Consider the following 18196-nt stretch of genomic DNA (forward strand, 5'->3'; position numbering starts at 1 on the left):
GGCCTGGGAGCTGGGGAGCTGAGCCACCACAGGGCCTTCGAGGGTGGGCAGCCGCCTGCCTTGCAGAGGAAGCTTCAGCCTTGTGGCAGCCCCGGGGAACAGCACAGCAGGAAGAGCAGGGCTCCTGGCAGGGCCAGGAGTCAGAACCCCCAGTGGCGGCTCCCTTGAACCATCCCCCTGTCACCCTGTCAGTGCACTCAGCGGGCATGTATACACACACACACACACACGCACACACACACAGAGGCAGGGCTTCTGAGTGCTCAGCTTTATTGAGGGCAAGGGAGACTACAGGGGAGCCCCGGGTGCCTGGGGATAAGGCCTGGAATCAGCCTGGAAGGGCAGTGGCCCGGTGGACAACCAGGGACAGCGTTTCCACGACCTGCGCAGAGAGGTCAGAGGACAGAAGCGAGTGCAGGTCCAGTGAGCAGTCAGGCCTCGCCCGGGAGCGCAGGGACCATCCTGAAGGCCTGAGGGTCTGCGCTGGGGGATGGCGGTGTACCTGGGTTTATTTGAAAGTGTGACTCTCAGCGCCACCCCGCCCAAAGCCTGCAGAGAAAAGAGTGGGCAGGTTACCAGGTTGGGGGGGGGGGGCTGCTGGGGAGGCTGGGGGGAGGAGGAAGGCAGCTCGGGGGCCCTGCGTCGGAAGCGTACCTTTGGGCCCGAACATGGCGGCGTAGCAGGGGTGGTTGCAGTAGGGCTTGCCTTCATGCTGCAGAGACAAGGGCCATGAGGGGCTGTCACCCCTCACCCTGCGCCCGCCACTGCCCTCCGGGCCCCACCTACCTCAGCGTGGCCCCCTGATGTCAGCGTCTTTCCGCATTTCTCACACTTCAGGCAAGGCCGGTGCCAGTCCTTCCCCAGAGAGGTCACCCGCTCAGCTGCAGAGGTACACACACCCCTCCCCTACTGTAAGACGTTGCTCTGGGGCCACAGGGCGCGCCCGTCTGCTACCATAACAGCCTAAAGTAACAGCCTTCTCCAGCTCCTTCTGCGCATGGTCTCACCCACGCCCGCCTGGTGGCCCACCCAGGGTCTCAGCTGGCCTCCGTGCCCGTGGGTGCGGAGGGGCACCCCCAGTCCCCTAGGCGTGTCCAGCCAAACAAACGGCAGGGGGCGCTGCGTGGAGCTGCAGGAAGAGGCCTCGAGGGCCAGGGTGGGGGGCCTGGGTGACCCGCGGGGGTGGTCGGAGATGGGGCCTGCAGGCGCCCTTCTCCGGGGCGAAGGCGGGGGAGACCCTTCCCACTTCCTCCCGCCTCTCTCCTGGGTGGGCCCCGGGGCGCGGGGCAGGGAGGCGGCACCCGGGGTGTGAGCGCGCCCGGGATCGCGCCCCGGGCGCCGGTTTCCGCGTCTGTTTCTACTTAGCTATGGGAGGGGCGGCCAGAGCGCAGCGTTTCTTCCTTGGCCGCGCGGTCCCCGCCCAGGGCGCGCCGAGGGGGAACGGGACAGTTGGGGAGATCCAGCGACGGGGAGTCCCAGAGTCAGGGAGACCCAGAGAAGGGGGAACCCAGAATCGGGGAGACCCAGCGGGACCGAAGGAGAGAGAGCGGGCCAGAGACGTCGAATCAGCAGAGACCTCGGGCCACCCCACACAGGGGTCCCGATCCGCATACCCAAGCCGTCGCCGGCAGGGCCGAAGTGTCGGCTGCCGGCACGCTGCCCCAGGGTCCCCAGCGCGCCCAGCCCTCCGGAGAAGCCCTGTTCGTAGTCCCTGGGTGCACCGCGGTCCCGGCCGGGAGTGGGCCGGGGAGGGGGGCGGGGGGAGGGAGGGGTGCGCTCACCAAAGTACACTTCCTTGTCGCACTTGGGGCACTTGGGCATGGCGGCAAGGGGTCAGGCGTGAACGACCGGTCAGGAGCAGACAGGAGAGCCGGACTGGGTGGGTCCCGCGGGGTGTGCGCCTTTCAGGGACCCCAAGGCCCCGCCCCTTTGGGACCCGCCCCTCGAGCCCCGCCCCCTGAGTCCAGGATTTGGACCCGCGGACTTGGATTCCAGGCCAACCAGCCAAGAAAGGTCATCTGGTCCACCCCCGCCTTCAGGCAGCATGGGGCCTAACCGACGACGGGGTAGGGGGGCGGTTCAAGGAGCGCACGGGATCCCTGGGGATGCGCTGAAGGGGCGGGGCTCCTCCGGGGGCTACTGCCCCGCCCCTTGCCCAGGGTCCGGGAACTAGGGAAGGGGCTCCCCAGGGCCAGGAAGCCCCGGCCCCCCAGCGCCCCAGCCCCTGTCCCCAGTCCTCCGACACCAGTCCTCCGAGCCCCAGATAGCTGGGATCCGGGGAGTCACCGATAAAATGCAAATAGATGCAAACCAGCGTGTGCGAACTTCCTTCTCCCCACACACTTTGACCGGACCCTCTCCCAGAGGGCTGGGGACCAGCGACGTCTCAGCCTTGTAGCCCCACCCCCCGTGAATCTCCCCTCCGGCCTTCATCACACGCGGAGCTAGGACGCCCACCCCTCCCCAGCCCCCCACCCCCAAGGGACATCCCGGCCTCTGCGAGCCCTCCACCCCCGCCGCTGCCTGGGAAGTCCATTGGACAGCAGCCCGGGAAATTTGGAAGAGGGGACTTCGAGACGGGACGTCCCCTCCCTCCCCTCCGCGGTAACAGTGACCAGTGTGAGCGCGGGGGTGGGCGCGGCCACGCACAGGGCATCTCTGCGGGAAGGGCTCCTTATCTCTGCGGGAAGAGCACCAGAGCGCACGACGGGAGTGGCTCAAGTCCGACGCCCAGGGCAAGTGCGGGCCGGTGCCAGGTGGAGACCGTCCTACTCCACCCACCCTGGGAGTGGGAAGTGTCCGGGGGCTGGCGGGGTCTCCCAGCCGCCTTTCAGCCCAGACCTAGGCTTCAGCCTGGCTGGGGTCCCGGCCTCCATGTCCCCTTCGGAAGTCCCTGCCCGCTAGGCCATTCCCTCCTGGCCACTGGCACCCTGGCCACAGTCCTCTCTGCTGGGAGGGGGGGGGCAAGGGGGGGCTGTCCCCTCTGCCTGCTCGACGGATCCTCCCCCGGCCACACCCAGTTTCTTGGCTCCTCAGCTAAGCTCCAGCCCCCTGTCGAGGCCCCAGCCCCTTGGCCCCCCAGCGCCGCAGCCCCCTCCCCCGCTTGGCCCCAACGTCGCAGACCTCAGGCCCCCCAGCGCCCCAGCCCCTCCCCCCGCCCCGGCCCCCCACTTCCCACCCTTCCTCCCTTTCTCCGGTTGCCCACGTCCCTCCCTTAGGCTCCCACCCTCCTCCTCATCTGCTGACACACCCATCTCTCAACACCAAACCACCCTGGGCCTATCCAGGCCCCATCTTCTTGGAAGGTGCTGGAGACCATCCTCTGACAGGACCCAGGGGCTCCTGGCCTCCCCACGGGCACTCAGCGACTCCAACCTCACCCTCCCTGGAGCCCACCTCCCCACCATAGCCTCCGGCCTGGCACTGGGAGGGGGGAGGGAAACCATGGGTGCCCCCACCCGCACCCCCACAGGGCCCGCCCTCTGCCCCCCAAAAGAGGCCTGGCTTGGGGTAAGGGTGGCAGCGGCCAGGGATGCGGGGCCACAGAGGCCACCTCCAGAGTGAGCCCTCGGTGAGGAGGGCACACCAGCTCCCACACCCTCACGTCCTGCCCCTCATGCTTCCCTGCGTCACCCCCTCCTCCCTGAGACGCCCTTTCTGAGACCACAGTTCTGCCCCTGGCTGGGACTCTGCCAGCCCTGGGGTCTGCAAGGCTCGCACCACATCGCTAAACGCTCAGCGGCTGGCTGTCCACTGCCCCCAGGAGTGGGGGTGCACACCACGCGCCACCGGAGCCCTGGACTCCCACCCATCGGCGCTGGCCTGCTCCAGCCTTGAAGCCTCCGCACTCACTGTCACGTCCGGGCCCGTGGCCCTCCCTGCCCAGCGCTGGGGCGCTTGGGCACGGTTTCCAGAGGTAAGGCCACCAGCCCGACCTCCTCCACCCCCCCATCCCATCCTTTGGTGTCTCCCTGGCCTGTGCCCGATGCTGCTGCAGACAGATAGGGTCACTAGGGTGGATCCTGACTTCCCTCATCTCCTGGCTCCGGGATCTGGAAAGAGGCCGGGATGGGGAAGAGCAACGGTGGGGGGGATGGGCGCACAGAAACACACACAGCAGGGGACAGACACGTAGACAGGCCAGAGAGGCCCAGAGAGGCAGGGGCTGCGGGAAGGGCCCGAGGCCCACCGGTTGGGGGGGGGGGGCTGTCACAGTGGGTCATGGGGCTCTGGTCACACACATGTTGCTCGTAGCACCAGCAGCTTCCTGAGAAGACTGCCCTGCATGGATGTGCGGCATGTGCTGGGTGAAGGCCTGGGGCTCCAGGGCAGGGCTGCCTCCACCCCTACCAGGGTGATGTGCTAGAGGGGTGCAGTGAGCCCCAGAGGGAGCCCGGAAGCACCCACCTCTGTCCTGGTGCCCACGGGCATCACTGTGTGAGTGCATTTGTCCAGGTACCCCAGCTGCCTCCCCAGGTTTCTGTCCGGCCCACAGCACCACCTTAAGGCTCCAGGCAGGTGGGGCCAGGAGCCAGCTCTGCCCACCTGTCCACCCACCCTGCCCCTGGGATGCCCCCCACCCACACGCTGTGACTCCAGCCCCTCCCACCATGGGGGAGCATGAGAGAGTACCATCCCTGGGGTGGTGAGGTTCCAGCTAGCTTTCTCTGCTGTTATTTCCTGTTGCCATGGTCACAGGGCTGCGGGGGTGGGGGCGGGGGGGGGGAATGCCAAAAGTAGCCAAGGGCCATGTGCCTCGCCCTCTAACTGGTACACAGCAGTTTTTCCAGACATCAGACACACACACACACACACACACACACGCTCGCTGGAACCCTCTCAAATCTTCAGCCCCAGGCTGGCAATGCTCCTCCAATTCCCTTGGGCTCCCTACCCATCTTGCCCACCTGAGGGGATGGGAGCCCCGCACCAGCTGCAGCCCCCACCTCCTGGAGGAGATCGTGCCTCCCCCCGGAGTCTGAGGCTCGGCTGGGTACCGGTCAGGGCCCTGACGGCTTCGCCGGAGACCTGGGCCCCACCAGGTGCAAGATGTCCTACTTCCATCAGCTCACCTGGCTCAGGGGGCACCTGTGGGCGAGGGGAACCGACCTGGCCCAGGGGCCAGTTCCAGACCCAAATCTGCCTTGCTCGGCCGCCTACCCCTTGCCCCACTGTTTTGGGGGTGCTGTTTGCATTTGTTGCCCAAACAAATGGAGGACACAGTAAGCCCCCAAATACACCCCAAGGTGTAGCCTCCCCCCACTTTGCCCCCGAGTGCTACCAGCAGGCACAGGGGCTGTGTCTGGAGCGTGAGGGACAAAGCGGCCAGGACAGGAACACAGAGCAACCCAGCCACTTGCCCCAGGCTGCCTCTGTGCCCACAACATCCTGCCTGGCACAGGGACAGCATGAGGGCACCCCGGGGCCCAAAGACCTGTGGGAGGCGGCTGTGGGGTTCCGGGTGCATCAGCTGAGGCCATGTTCACCCTTCTGTCCGCACACCCCCATGCCCTTGGCTGTTCATGCGCCACCCAAGCTTGGCTGGGGACCCAGATGGGAACCAGGAGGGACGTTGCCCTGCAGGACGATTCCCAAGAGGGCCCCGAGGTACCTCCACAGCAGTGCTGGGCTCCAGGCACCTGACAGCCAGTGGCCACTGAGGAGTCCCTGCCTGGGGCCAGCCACCCTCACCCGCTGGGAAAGCTCTGCCCCTCAAGCTGGACAGCACCCCTGCACTCTCTCCCGCTGTTTTCTGTGGCACTTGCTCCGCCCCCCCCCACCATCCCTGAAGCCCCCACCCCGTGCCCTGGCCTCCAGGCCCCTTCCTCACTACGGACAAGGATGTCCCCTCCTAGGGCTGAAGGGCCAAATGCCCCAGGGCAACTGCTGGCTCCCTCTCCAGGGTCTCCCCCCGCCCCCAGGCTCAGCTGAGTCACAGACACTCAGACGTTCCCAGGGCCTATTTTCAGCAGCTTGTCCCCCGGGACCCCCACTCTGCTCTGAGGTTCTGCCCCAGAGTGGGCCTGCTGGGCCTTCGAGGGACCTCCCCTGCCCCGAGGCAAGAGAAGGGATCAGACACTGCACTTTCCCAGGACTTGGCTCCCGTCCACCCAGGACCCCCCAGACCAGGTGAGAGGGCAGCTCCTGTCCTCCTCTCCTGGAAGCAGAGGTGGCATGCAGAGAGGATGGGGGGCACACGTGGCCTTGAGCCCCCTCAGTCAGCCCTACCTGGAGTCGACAGTCTGGACGGATGGGGTGACCCTCCCTTCCCCCGAAGGCTGAGCCTTGTTCCAAGAATCTGTGTCCGGGAGCCAAAGACCATGCAGAAGCGCCTCAAATTCCAGCCTCTCAGGTCCGGCAGCCGGCCGAGCCCCTCCTCCCCACTGCCAGAGGGCAGCCAAGCCCTGGGAAAATGTGCTGTCCACACCTGGCTGCCCTGGTCCCCCGCCAGGCTTCACCTGGCCCAGCCCCCAGCAGCCCAGCGCCAGGGTCATCGCCCTTGCTGATTTCTTGACACTCAGCCCCTGGAGCCACAGCTGGTGGTCAGTGAGCTGCTGCTTGGACCCAGGGATGGGAGGGAGTCAGTCCCCCCTCCGCCAGTCTAAGAAATTCAGGGAGGCTGGCCTGGGCTGGGTGGGGCTCTCAGGGAGCCTCTAGCAGGGGAAGGGCTGCCTAGGGCTGATGCTGGGGTCACTGACCCAGGGGGGAAGCTGGGCAGGGCCTGGAGGGAGAGGTGCTGGGCATCCAGGACATGGGCACCTAGGGTCTGGACCTCAGCGAAGTGGGGACAGAGGGAGGTGCGGGCAGAGCAGCCCCCCGCCCCCGGCCCCACCCCGGGATGCCTGCCCGGTGACAGCAGCCAGGGCCACACTGGCCCACGTCGGGGGTGGAAGGCATGCGACCTCGCAGGGGCCTAGCCTTCCCAAGCGGGGGAAGACTGGACTGGTAGGAGGTGGGGTGCAGCTGGGGAGGAGGATGGTGAAGGAGGCCCCGGCGCCATGCGCAGCCCTGGGCTCTGGACGGGGAAGGGGGCTGTTAGATGGCATCTCAGGGCCGCCTCCTTGGCCGGCACCGAATGGAGGGAGGGGCGGCGGTGGAGGTCAGGCAAGGGGAAGTGGAGAAGGCGGCACGCCCCGGCACACAGGCCCATTGCCGCCTCTCCCGCATCTTGCGGGAGCGTCCGGGGCTGTGGGCGACGGAGGAAGCACCTGACTTGCTGGGGGGCTTCCTGGAGCCGGTGCCGACGAGAAGGCCGCGGCCGCGCGGGCGCACCGCCGTCACACCGTTGTCACAACGACGCGCCTAGCGACGCGCGCGGAGACCGGTGGTAGCGGCACCGCCCGGTTTCCATGGCAACCCCTTGGAAACAAACAAGGCGGCGAGTCCTGCTCCGCCCGCAGGAAATAGGACGCGCTTTCCCGGCCGGCCCCGGGAGCTGGGGGCCGCTGCGTCCCAAGGCGGGCCGGAGCCGACCTTCCCCGAGGCGGCCCCGGCACCCTCGCCCCCGCGCTGCCAGGCGGGCTTCACCCACCCAGAGCCCCCTCCGCCCTTGGTTTGGGGAAAGGGCGCGCCGCCCACCCCCTCTCCTCCCCACATAGTTTCCACTGGAGGCTCCCGAGGGAGGGCCCAAGTTGCGCCCTTAGCAGCTCCCCGCCCGGCAGAGGGCAGGAATTTCCCATCCGACACCGCAGCCAGGGCGGGCGTGTGCTGCTCAGAAAGTCTGGATTCTCCCCCAAAGGTCCCCCCAACCATGGAGCCACAGCCTGGGGCAGGTGGGGGCCTTCCGCCCAGCTTGCACCAGTGCCCCGGTGGTACTTGCTCTGCCCTGGGGGGGACACCGGCTGCCCCTGGGGTGCCTGCTCCAGCGGCCCCTCCCCCCACCCCACCCCCCCAGGCCACCTGCCCTGCACACTCTGGCTGCATTCCAGGGGGTAGCCAGGTGAGAGGAGACACTGCTGCCCACAGTGCGATGGGACGGCCTGGCATCGCTGGACACCCGAGCCGGCGGATCCACCCCCAGGGACACGCATGGCCGCTCCAAGGACAATGGCTATGGCATGCACGCAGGCTCAGCTGTGTCTGAGCTGGTGGACTGGAGGGAGAGCCGGGGAGGGGCCCTGTGCCAAGGCTTGAGGCACAGAGAGCTGGTCCTGGGGTGCAGGGCACATGGGCCCAGATGCCCCGGCTTTGAGGAGGTCAAGCTTCTGGGGCTGTGGTGCTAGGGGCAGGTCAGGATAGATCGGCCTGGTTTCCGCCGGAGCCTGGAGTGGAACAGAAGGTGCGCCCTCTGCTGGGCTGTCCAGAAGCGGCGGAAAAAGGAAGACAGGAGGGAGGGCTCCTGACAGGTTCAAAGGGCAGAGACTGGGCTGCCTGGGGAGGCCAGGGGTGACTCCACTAACACCGCAAACCCGGACACAGGGACACCGGCTGGGAAGGAGCACCCAAACAGGGGGACTCAAGCCCTCAAGCCCTGGCCTTCAGACTGCCCCCGTTCTGTCCCTTGGCCCCCACTGATGCTGACCACACCCTTCCCCATCCAAGCCACCACACTTCCAGGCTGGGTCCTGAAGGCCCACCTTGCCTCTGCCTACTCCCCAGCTCCTGCACTCCTAGAGAGGACCGTCCTCCCGTCACCTGCCCCCTTTCCCCCATGTGCCATGCCCTTGGCTCTCTGTCCCAAGGCAGACCCCGCCCTGATGGATTGGAGGCATCTCCTGGCTCTAGTGCCCACTGCTGACATTTCTGGGGACCAGGACCCCAAACCCAGGATGCTTCCCGTGCTCCCACCTCCATCTGCTCCGGTCCCTGTCTCAGCTGCCTTTTCCACCTCGGTGCTGGCACCACGGCCCACAGTGGAGCTGCCTGCCTCCCCACCCGCCCCTACCAGCCTTGGGACTAGGATCCCACACCCACCAGAAGCCAGCCCGCGGGTGTGGGGGCCGTCTGTGGATGGGACAAGGGGTTACAGTCCCAACATACGTCCATCCCCCAACCAGAGGCACGGCGGGGTCCCCCAATCCTCAAACCTTTATTGACGGCAATCTCAGCAGTTACATGTGAGCCGCGTGAGGGTGTCAGGCAAGCACTGCAAGGCGGTGGGGGCGATGGGCAGAGGGCTCCTGGCAGGGACGCCCTGGGTCCGCCCAGGGAACACCGTGAAGAGCGGGGCAGCGTCACCGGCGAGGGGAGCAGAAATAACACTGTGAGGCAGGCCTGGGGCAGTAGGAGGGGGAGAGCGGGACGCCCACCTCAGACAGACCCGCGGAGGGCCAGGAGACACGCGGGGCCGTGTGGGACCACGTGGACACAGAAGGGGACCACGGGCAGGGGAGAGAAACGGGGCTAGGCAGGCGGGCCTCCTCCCGCACGACACCCGGGCCTTGGACGTGCAGGGGGAGGACCGGACGGCTGGCCGCTCTCCCCCACAGGGCCAAGCAGTAGGCTCTGGAGCAGGGCCGGCAGAGGAGAGAAGGCCCGGCTCCTTGGGGACCGGCTGCATCCCTAGGACTGAGCTTTGCCCTCTGGGTCTCTGTCATAGATGTAGCTGCCCACGGCTCCGGTATTCACTCCTGCAGAAAAGGGCACAAAGGCGGTAGGGAGGAGTGGGGAGGAGGGCACCAGAATCCCAGGCCTCCTGGCGGCACTCACCTTTCGGTCCAAAGAGTATTCCGTAGCAGGGCTTGTGGCAATAGGGCTGGCCATCATGCTGGGGGCGGAACAGGCACAGAGCTGAGATTTCTGCGTTCCTCTCCCCACACCCCCACCTGGCTTCCTCGTTGTCCACACACCCCGCCGTCCCTTACAGCCTTCAAGGACCCCAAAGCCATCACCTGACGGATGGGGGGGATGGCAGTGCGGATGCCTGGGAGCATCCGTGCACCCGTAGGCCTCCACTCTGGCCACCGGGGGATAGCACCCACCGCTGGCTCACCCCCAACCCCACCCCCAGGCCACCCCGGGCGGGCGTCACCTCCATGTGCCGCCCACCTCCGCAAACACGCCCCCCCACCCTCCGCAGGCCCGCCCCCCACCACTGCAGGCTCGCCCCCTCTTCTCCGCAAACCCGCCCCCCACCTCCGCAGGCCCGCCACCCCACCTCGGCAGGCCCGCCCCACCTCGGCAGGCCCGCACCCACCTCGGCAGGCCCGCCCCCACCTCCGCAACCCCCCCCACCTCCGCAACCCCCCCCCACCTCCGCAACCCCCCCCCCCCCACCTCCGCAGGCCCTACCCCCTCACCTCCGCGTGCCCGCCTGGAGTCAGCGTCTTCCCACAGCGCTCACAGCGCAGGCACGGGCGGTGCCAGTCCTTGCCCAGAGAGGTCACCTTCTCGGCTGGGAGGGGAGACAGACGGTGATGCTGAGGGGCCCTCCTCGGGCACCCCCCAGAGGCTGCTGCCGGCGCTCTCACTCACCAAAGTAGACCCTCTTGTTGCAGCGAGGACACACGTTGGGCTCCCCCGTGAACGTGGTGACGCTGGAGGCTGAGGGAAGGAGGAGTCAGGGCAGGGCACGGGCCTGGCCGCTGGGACACCCCTCCGCCCGGACACGGAGCCCCGCCCACCTTTGCTGGGCCCCCTCGGGGGGCCGCTGGCCTTGCGCTCCTCAGCCCGGACCGCGGGCACCTCGATGGGGCCGGTGACCTGGGGGCCCTCGGCAGAGGGTTTCTCGTAGATATAGGAGCCGGCCCCTCCGATATTCACCCCTGCGGAGCGGCAGACACTGTAGGGCGAGCGGCCTCTCCCACCCCCAGCCCCCACACCCCACTGCACTTCTCTCCACAGCCCACTCTGTGGGGTCGGGACCCCCCCCCCCCCGCCGCCAGAGGGTGCCAGCCGGCTGGGGCAGACTTCTGGAAGGGGCGTGGGGGACGCTAGAATCACCAGGACGGAAGAGACTGTGGGGGAGGGCCCAGAATGGGCAAGGGGAGAAGGGGGCCAGGGGACCCCGGGGCTGCCGGTGTCTTCCGGGCCCAAGTCTGTGCCGGGTCCAGGAGGCACACCGGCCGCCCCTTCCGGGGCCACAACGGCTCCCAGGCTGGGGGCGGGGACCCAAGCTCACCTTTGGGTCCGAACAGCGTGGCATAGCAGGGCTTGTGGCAGAACGGCCTCCCGTCGTGCTAGGCAGAGGGGGTGTGGCGTGACGGCCGGCACCCGCCCACGGCCCAGGCTTGCCTCCCACCCCCGCCCGGCCCGGGGAAGGGGGCTCACCTCAGCGTGGCCCCCGGGGGTCAGTGTCTTGCCGCAGCGCTCACACTTGAGACAGAACTTGTGCCAGTCCTTGCCCAGAGAGCTCACCTTCTCAGCTGGGGGCAGGACGGGAGGTCAGCGCCAGTGGCCGGGGCCCTGGCGTGGGCAGACTCCTCAGCCCTCCCTCCAGCCCCACAAGGAACCTCCGAGCCCCCACCACACGCCGGACCCACCTTCTGCCCCTCAGAGCCCCTGCTGGGTCCCTCTCGGTCACCCTCACACCCCTGTGAACCCTCTCAGCGACGCACCTGCCCCTCCCTCAAACGCTGGCCTCACACTCATACACCTTTCCATCCCTCACAGACTCCTGAACGCTCCCAACTGGGCCCTCAAGGGGTGGGCAGAGCCCCCTGCGGAGGGGACAACCCCAGCCTCCGGACCCTCCACGGCCGTGGACCCTGCATGGCTGTGCCGCGCCCCCTGCACCCCATGGGACAGAACGCCTACCTGTCTACATTTGGTTTCCCCATGATAAGGCACTGCCTCCAGCTGCTGCTTCCACACTCAAGGTCAGAGACCAGCTGCTAAGGGCCCAGTCACCCCCACCCCACCCCCTGCCCACTGGGCCACCTCCTAAAGGCCGGAAGTGTGGGGGGCCTCCCCAGGAGAGCGCGGCAGGAAAAGGGTGGTGGAGGAGAGGGCAGGAAGACAGGCTGGAGCCAAGCCGGAATTCCGAAGGGAAGGGAAGGGAAGGGAAGGGAAGGGAAGGGAAGGGGTCTGAGCAGAAGCATGGAGGGCAGGCGGGGGGGGGGGGGGGGGCGGAGGGCAGGCGGACCGGGCCCCTGCCACGCTGGCCGAGCCCCAGGACCAACGGATCTTTTGGCCCCCTCGCAGCGAGGTTGCTGTGCAGGCCAGGCCTCCCCCAGGGCCCTGGCAGAGTGAAGAGAGAGAGGGGCCCGGCCGGGTCACTCCCCACACCCAGAGGCCCATGGGTGCTGCTGCTGGTGGCCCAGCTTTGGGGCCCTGGGTGCTGGCTCCCCGTAGCCCTGGCAGGACCTGCTGGACCGCCGCCCACACCCACCCCTTCCTGGAGGCAGCTGGGGCTTGGATCCCGACGGCCACTCTACCCGAGGATGCTGGGACAGGCTGGCCGGCCACCCCTCCCGTGTCCATGCTGGGGCAGTCGGGTGCCACGCCAGCCCGGCACCCTCTCCCAGTCCTCCTGCTGGCCAGCAGCGGCCGTGGCAGCTGCACTCAGGGCTGCCAAAGCCGCGCCGCACGGGCCAGCACTAGCATATGGCTATGCAGGGGCAGGGGAATGACCCTCAGACCCCACTGGGCGGGGAGATGGCCACATACTGCCAACCCCGTTGGGAAGACAGAATTGATCGGGTCTCTTGGCATGGAAGGGACCGGGCTCCCCACGGACGGCACCATTGTTAAGGACACAAAGGCAAAGCATTCTGAGGCCACTCTGGGGTGTCCTGGCCCAGGTTTCACTCTGCTCAAGGGTGTGGGCTGCTGGGGCAGGGGTGGGGTGGGGTGCCTGACTGGGGGATGGGCAGGATCCCAGGCCAAAGGCCCCCCCTCCTTCCACCAGCGCCTCCCGCCCAGGACAGAAGCCAGGCGGGTCTGAGCAGCCTTTGTTTTCTGCTGGGAGCCAGTGACCGCCCAGGCAGGCAGGCAGAGACGCTTGCGCGGCTGTCCACAGAACTGTCTGCCCCAGCCCTGGAGAGCCCTGAGCTGGCCTGGTCGGGGCCAAGTAGTGGGCAGCGGGCCTGGCAGGAGGACCCCAGGGCTGTCCCCCACCGCGAGCCTTACGGGGATGAGCCCCCTCTGGGATGGGGACGGAGGACTGGGCCAGCTACTGGGGAGTCGGCCGGAAGCCCCTGGGCTCCCAGCCAGGCCAGAAGCACTCCAGGCCAAATCCGGTCCCTCCCCTCTGGGAAGAGCAAACAACCATCCACCTCCCTCGGCGGGGAAGCCAAGTGGCTTCCTTCACCTCGGCCTGTCCACATTCCAGACCCCGACCACCGTCCCCACAATGACCAGGGAAGGGCCCCCTGTCTGTGGCTCCAGGAGGGTGTTAGTGGAAGGATCCGGGGGCAGGGACTTTGCCACCCTGGCAAAGTCGGGACAGGATCAGCCAAGAGAAGAGAGAGTGGCTGAGTAAGCCAGACAGGCGGGTGTGATCGCCAGAGAGTGGGTGAGCGCCAGGGGCTGCCGCATACCCTGGGGGGCCATCCTGGCGGAGACCCGCCACACCCTCCCGTCGTCTAGGGCTCTTCTGACCTTGAGGAGGCAGGGGCACTTGGCCACCCGGGCTCCAGTGTCCTCTCATGCTTGTGGGGACCCGTTTGTCATCCCACTTCACGCGCAGCAAAGTCCTGAGGGAACTCGCGCCAAGGGAGGGAGCACGTTGGGACACGCAGGAGTTGGGAGGCCAAGGTCGCCCCCGCGTGGACCGAGTCCAGACAGAGCCCATATCTGACCCGGGCCCGCTGTGGTCAGAGGTCGAGGTGGAGGTTGGGGGGTGGTCACTGCTGGGGGCCAGCCACGTGTCCACGGGAAGGGCCGTGAAGGGCAGGAGCGCACGGGAGGCTCCCAGAGCGTGCGCCCCGCCGACCCCGACCCCGCCCCGCTCGGCGCCCGCGAACCCCGAACGTCCCCCCACAGCCCGGCCTCATCCTGGGAGGATCACGCACTCCCGCGGGGCCCACCGGCCGCTGCGGGGTTCGGGCGTGGCTGCCCCCACCTCGTCCAGCTCCACCCTCCGGCCGCACCCGCGTGGGCAGCGCGCCTAGCCGGCCTCGGGGCCGCGCATCCCGGGGCCGCGCATCCCGAGGCGGGGCGCGCAGCCGGGGGCTGACCGCGAAGTGCGGCGGGCGCTGGTCCGGCCCAGCACTCACCGAAGTACACCGTCTTGTCGCACTTGGGACACTTGGAGGCCATGGTCGGTGCGCCCGTCGGCCCTCAGCCCGCGCCCTCTCCGCGCCGCCGCCACCGCGCCGCCGCCCCGCCCCGCCCGCCGGCTGCCCGCGCACCCATTGGCTCCGCGGCCGGGGCGGGGCCTCGGGAGCCCGCTCCCCGGGTCCGGAGGGGGGCGCCGCGGGGGCGGGGGCGCACCTGCCGGGGCCGCGAGGGCGGCCAGACCCGCCCGGCGCCCCGACGCCGGTGCCTCGCTCGTGTCCATGGCAACGCCGGGGCAGGGGCGGGGCGGGGCGGGCGGGGGTCCGTAGCCCCCTCGGCTCGGGGGCATTCCTGGCTGTTTAGGGCCTCGGCCCGGAAGGCCGGCCCCTGGACACGCAGACGGACGGCGGCCCTCGGCGCCGGGTGCTCCCCCCCCCCCCCGTCCCGCCCTCGGAGGACCCCACCCACCTCGCCGCGCGCCCCCCGCCCCGAGTCCCTTTGTTGCTCGGTTTCTATAGCGATGGCCGCGCGGCGGGATCGGAGCCGGCTCCCCCGCGGGGCGCGGCCACCTGGCCGGGCCCTGGTCCTGCCCCGCCGCCCGCCCCCGCCTGACACCGTCGACGGTGCTGAAGCTCAGTGGGTGGAAGGCAGGGCGCCCGACGCTTCCAAAAACAGCGGGAGAGAAACTGCTGGAAGCGAAAGAGGGGGAGGGCGCCGGGCAGCAGGGGACCTGGGCGTGCTGCCGGCTTGAGAGGCACTCTCCCCAGGCTCTCCACCCAGGGGCAGTAGAAATGGGAGAGAAGAGGGGTGACCCCCCCGGCGTGCTCTCCGTGCAGGTGCCCAGCGGGCTGGCACTGCCATCCGCCTGCGCCCCCACCACCGCTGCAGGATGCCTCCTGCATCCCTCCTCTGGACCCACTAGCTCCGTGCCCAGGGGCCTCTGACCTCCAGCCTCCTGGCCCCAAAGCCGGAGAGCTAGGGATCCCCTCAAGGTCCCCCTCCCCACAGGGGCCTGCCTGATCCCTCCCAACCCTCCCTGCCCCCATCATGGAATCTGAAAAACCGGGTCCTACCCTTCCCGTGGGGCCCAGGAGGACCCCCTGGTCTCCTCCCTTGGGGCTCTACCTCCCAATAAGCCCTTCCCTGGGCCTCCAGCCTGGCAAATGGACAGAACCCCAAGCCCAAATGACCCCATCCAGTCTGGGCAGCTCCCTCCAGGCCCCTGGGCCCCCCACTGTGTATCTTGGAGGTTCTGTGCTGGACACCAAGGTCTGCCTCCCCACCCCCACCCCCCATCCTCTGCCGGATGCACCCGCCGGGCCCCTGGTGCCAGGCGTATTTGCACACTAGAGGAGTGAGCAAGCCAGTGAGTGTCCCATGGCCCTTAGAACCAGGCCCTCCAGAACCCGGACTTTCATGGCAGTCCTGCCTTGGCCAGCTCCTGCCCTCCCCTCCCCGCCCATGCCCTGCACTCACACTCTATCCACTGCTGTTACTGTGAGGACAGCAGCCTAGAAACATGTGGTCCCAAGCCTGACTGACCAGCCTGACCAGCCCCTTTCCCGTCTGCATCCTGACTCTGGCCTCTTGCCAGGCAAGGCAGGCAAGGGGGGTGGGGAGGCCTCCGCGGTCCTCTTCCCCATAGGGTGGCCCGCGATGGGGCTCCCCACAGGTCAGGCATTCACAGCCCCCTGCTTGCTGAGGCTCAGCATCAGGTATCAGGTGTCTTCTGTAAGGAGGCTGTGTGGGAGGGGCCCAGGGCCCAGGGCCCAGCCCTGCCTGGAGAGTGAGGAGGCATAGGAAAGGAAACTATGTTGGAACTGGCCAGACACCCCAGGGACCGGGGAGGGGGGGGGCAGGTTGGGGGACAGGTGCCCCGCACCCAACTACAGTCCTGGGCCTGACCGGAGGCTCCCTGATGTGACGGGGTTATTCTGGGTCGATGGACACCGAACAGCAGTGTCCACCTCTGAGACCGCAGAAGGCTACAGATGGGGGCAGGGACCGGGCAGTGGGATGGATGAGGACAGCGGGTGTCCAGGAAAGCAGCTAGCCAGCCAGGCGTGGGCGCAGGTCCCTCCCCCGGGGCCACAGTGGCACGGCGTCCTGGCGACGTTGGCAAATAGCACCCGGGGGACATCTTGGCTCTGATGTGGGGACCCCGGGGCTGGGCTCGGTGGTAGGTGGCAGGAAGCCCGGGAAGGACAGGGGGCTTGGAGGCGTGCAGGCCGGGGCCCCCCCCCTGCTCGCCTGAGATGCCCACCCCCCGTCTGAGGAGGAGGGAAGGGGGCCTCAGGAAGCTCCCTGCCCCTTCCTCAGACCCCCAGGTTGGGAAGAGGCTCCCAGGAAGCCCAGTTTTGTCAGCCTGGCGCCGGCCAGAGACGCCACATCTGAGTCTCGGAGCGGGCAGGGCAGGGGCGCCAGGCTGCGGATTGAAGTGGCTGGGTGGGGCCGCTGCTTCAACACCCCGGCCTGTCACCTTACGGGGCCCCATCACGGGCTCGAGGTGGGCAGCCAGGACTCCCTTATCTGTCTCCCGCGGGGGAGCACAAGTAGTTTCTATTTGAATTCCTGGCTGAGATGTGCACCCTGTCACAGCAGGGCTGGGAGAGCAGGAGGCGGGGCTCCGGGAGGAAGGAGGTGGGAGCCCCGCCCCGGGAGGGCCCAGCTCACCCTTCTCCGGGCCAGCTGGGGTGGCAGAGAGGTGTCCTCCCCCCCCCCCCAGACCCCTCTCCTCAGTGGTTAGACGGCTTGCACCTGTCTTGCTGGCCTGCAAAGGTGGGTGCCGAGGAATGGCCACAGGTAGAATTTCTGAAAACAACGCACTTGCTGAAATCTGAGCAAATTCTCACTCTGGAAACTCCACACCTGCTGGGGGCTGACCCTGCAGGTCTGGGCAGAAATCCTCAGACAGCTGGGGCAGGGCTCTGCCAGGAGAGGGCGGTGGGCTGGCCTGACCCAGCTGCGCTGGCTTGCCCTGCTGGGAGGGGAGCCATTCGGCCACGGGAGCCAGGCACCTGCCAGCCTGGGTCCAAGGCCAGGTCCAGGCCACTCCCTGCCTCAGCCAGACATGGTTGTGGCCGGGGGGGGGGGGGGGGGGGGTCTCAGCTCCTTCATGGGCAACAGGGGGTCACTGGGCCAGGCCCCGCAGGAGACAGGTGTGGGGGTAGAGGTGAGGGAAGGACAAAACCCCAGCCCAGCCTGGAGGCCAGGAAAGCCAGGGGCCACATGCTGCTCGCTGGGGCTTTTTCTCAAGGGTCCTCCTGCCTATGGACGGTATCTCTGGCCTTGAGGTGCCCACCTGCCTGGCACACTGCCAGGCCACCCTTGACCCAACCCTGGTAAGTGAGCTGTGCCCTGGGGTGCTGGGGGGCGACAGGACAGACCCAAGGCTCAAGGCAAGGAGAGGGACAGGGGACAAAAGACACGGGAAGGGCCAGTTGGTTTTTTCTTTTTATAACTTTTTTTTTCTTTGTTTTTTTTTAATATGAAAATTACTTGAAAAGACCAGGGGCCAACCCCACCAGGCAGCTCGGCGGCCGCTGGCCATGCCGATCCTAACATTCCAGATGTAAGTTTACAGAGCTTAAGTTCATCTACAAAAAAAGTAATAAAAATAAAATTTAAAATGGCACCTTCAACAGAACACAACAAAACTCGCGGCCGCACGCGAGGCCCACAGGGTGGCGCGGGCTCCCGGGCGGCTCCTCAGCTCCGCTCCGGCCAAAAAGTAAACACAAAGCTAAAAACGACTCCCGGGCTTTCTGGGAGTAAGTGAAAGGGCACTTGCCCCCGAGGCGCCCGGAGGAGCAGTTTCTCTGCAGGGGGGGGGGGGGGGCGGGAGGGGAGCACTACCAAAACCGGGCAGGGGTGGGCGGGCGGGCGGGCGGGGGCGCGGGCTGTGGTCGGAGTGGCCTCGCCGGGCAGCGGGGCACCTAGTCCTCGATGACGATGGGCTCGTCATTGACAGGGGCCGGTGGGGGCGGCCGCAGGGGCAGGGCCTGGCTCTGGCGCAGGGCGATGGGCTTGTAGGGCCTACGGGCGGCACGCTTGGTCTCCGAGGACGATAGCAGCTTGCGGATCTTCCTGTGAACGCAGC

General features: G+C 67.8%; 3 protein-coding genes across 8 annotated transcripts in view; all 3 read right to left on the reverse strand.

Moving 5' to 3' along the window:
- Nucleotides 1-253: 253 nt before the first annotated feature.
- LOC124512460 (cysteine-rich protein 1) lies at nucleotides 254-1884 on the reverse strand. Its single transcript, XM_047079932.1, has 4 exons — nucleotides 1782-1884; nucleotides 787-881; nucleotides 655-712; nucleotides 254-549 (listed from the first exon to the last, which is right to left on the reverse strand). Exons 1-4 carry the CDS (start codon nucleotides 1819-1821, stop codon nucleotides 509-511), a joined length of 234 nt encoding a protein of 77 aa, XP_046935888.1. The 5' UTR covers nucleotides 1822-1884; the 3' UTR covers nucleotides 254-508.
- Nucleotides 1885-9006: 7122 nt separating this feature from the next.
- Nucleotides 9007-14174, reverse strand: LOC124512317 (cysteine-rich protein 2). Its single transcript, XM_047079808.1, has 8 exons — nucleotides 14097-14174; nucleotides 11209-11303; nucleotides 11060-11117; nucleotides 10563-10703; nucleotides 10414-10482; nucleotides 10239-10333; nucleotides 9649-9706; nucleotides 9007-9569 (listed from the first exon to the last, which is right to left on the reverse strand). The coding sequence occupies exons 1-8, from the start codon at nucleotides 14137-14139 to the stop codon at nucleotides 9502-9504; spliced, it is 627 nt and encodes a 208-aa protein (XP_046935764.1). The 5' UTR covers nucleotides 14140-14174; the 3' UTR covers nucleotides 9007-9501.
- Nucleotides 14175-17537: 3363 nt separating this feature from the next.
- The window catches only part of MTA1 (metastasis associated 1), a 34875-nt gene continuing 34216 nt past the window's right edge, over nucleotides 17538-18196 (reverse strand). For all 6 annotated transcript variants that reach the window (XM_047079939.1, XM_047079938.1, XM_047079937.1 and 3 more), the window contains one exon: nucleotides 17538-18183. In XM_047079939.1, coding sequence (XP_046935895.1) covers nucleotides 18033-18183 — 151 coding nt within the window. In that variant the 3' untranslated portion in view covers nucleotides 17538-18032. The remainder of the gene's footprint in view (nucleotides 18184-18196) is intronic.

This window comes from Lynx rufus, unplaced genomic scaffold (genome assembly GCF_022079265.1).
Source record: "Lynx rufus isolate CCGP_SWC_20201006 ecotype Redwood Valley unplaced genomic scaffold, mLynRuf1.p SCAF_17, whole genome shotgun sequence".
In the NCBI taxonomy this organism is placed as follows: Eukaryota; Metazoa; Chordata; class Mammalia; order Carnivora; family Felidae; genus Lynx; species Lynx rufus.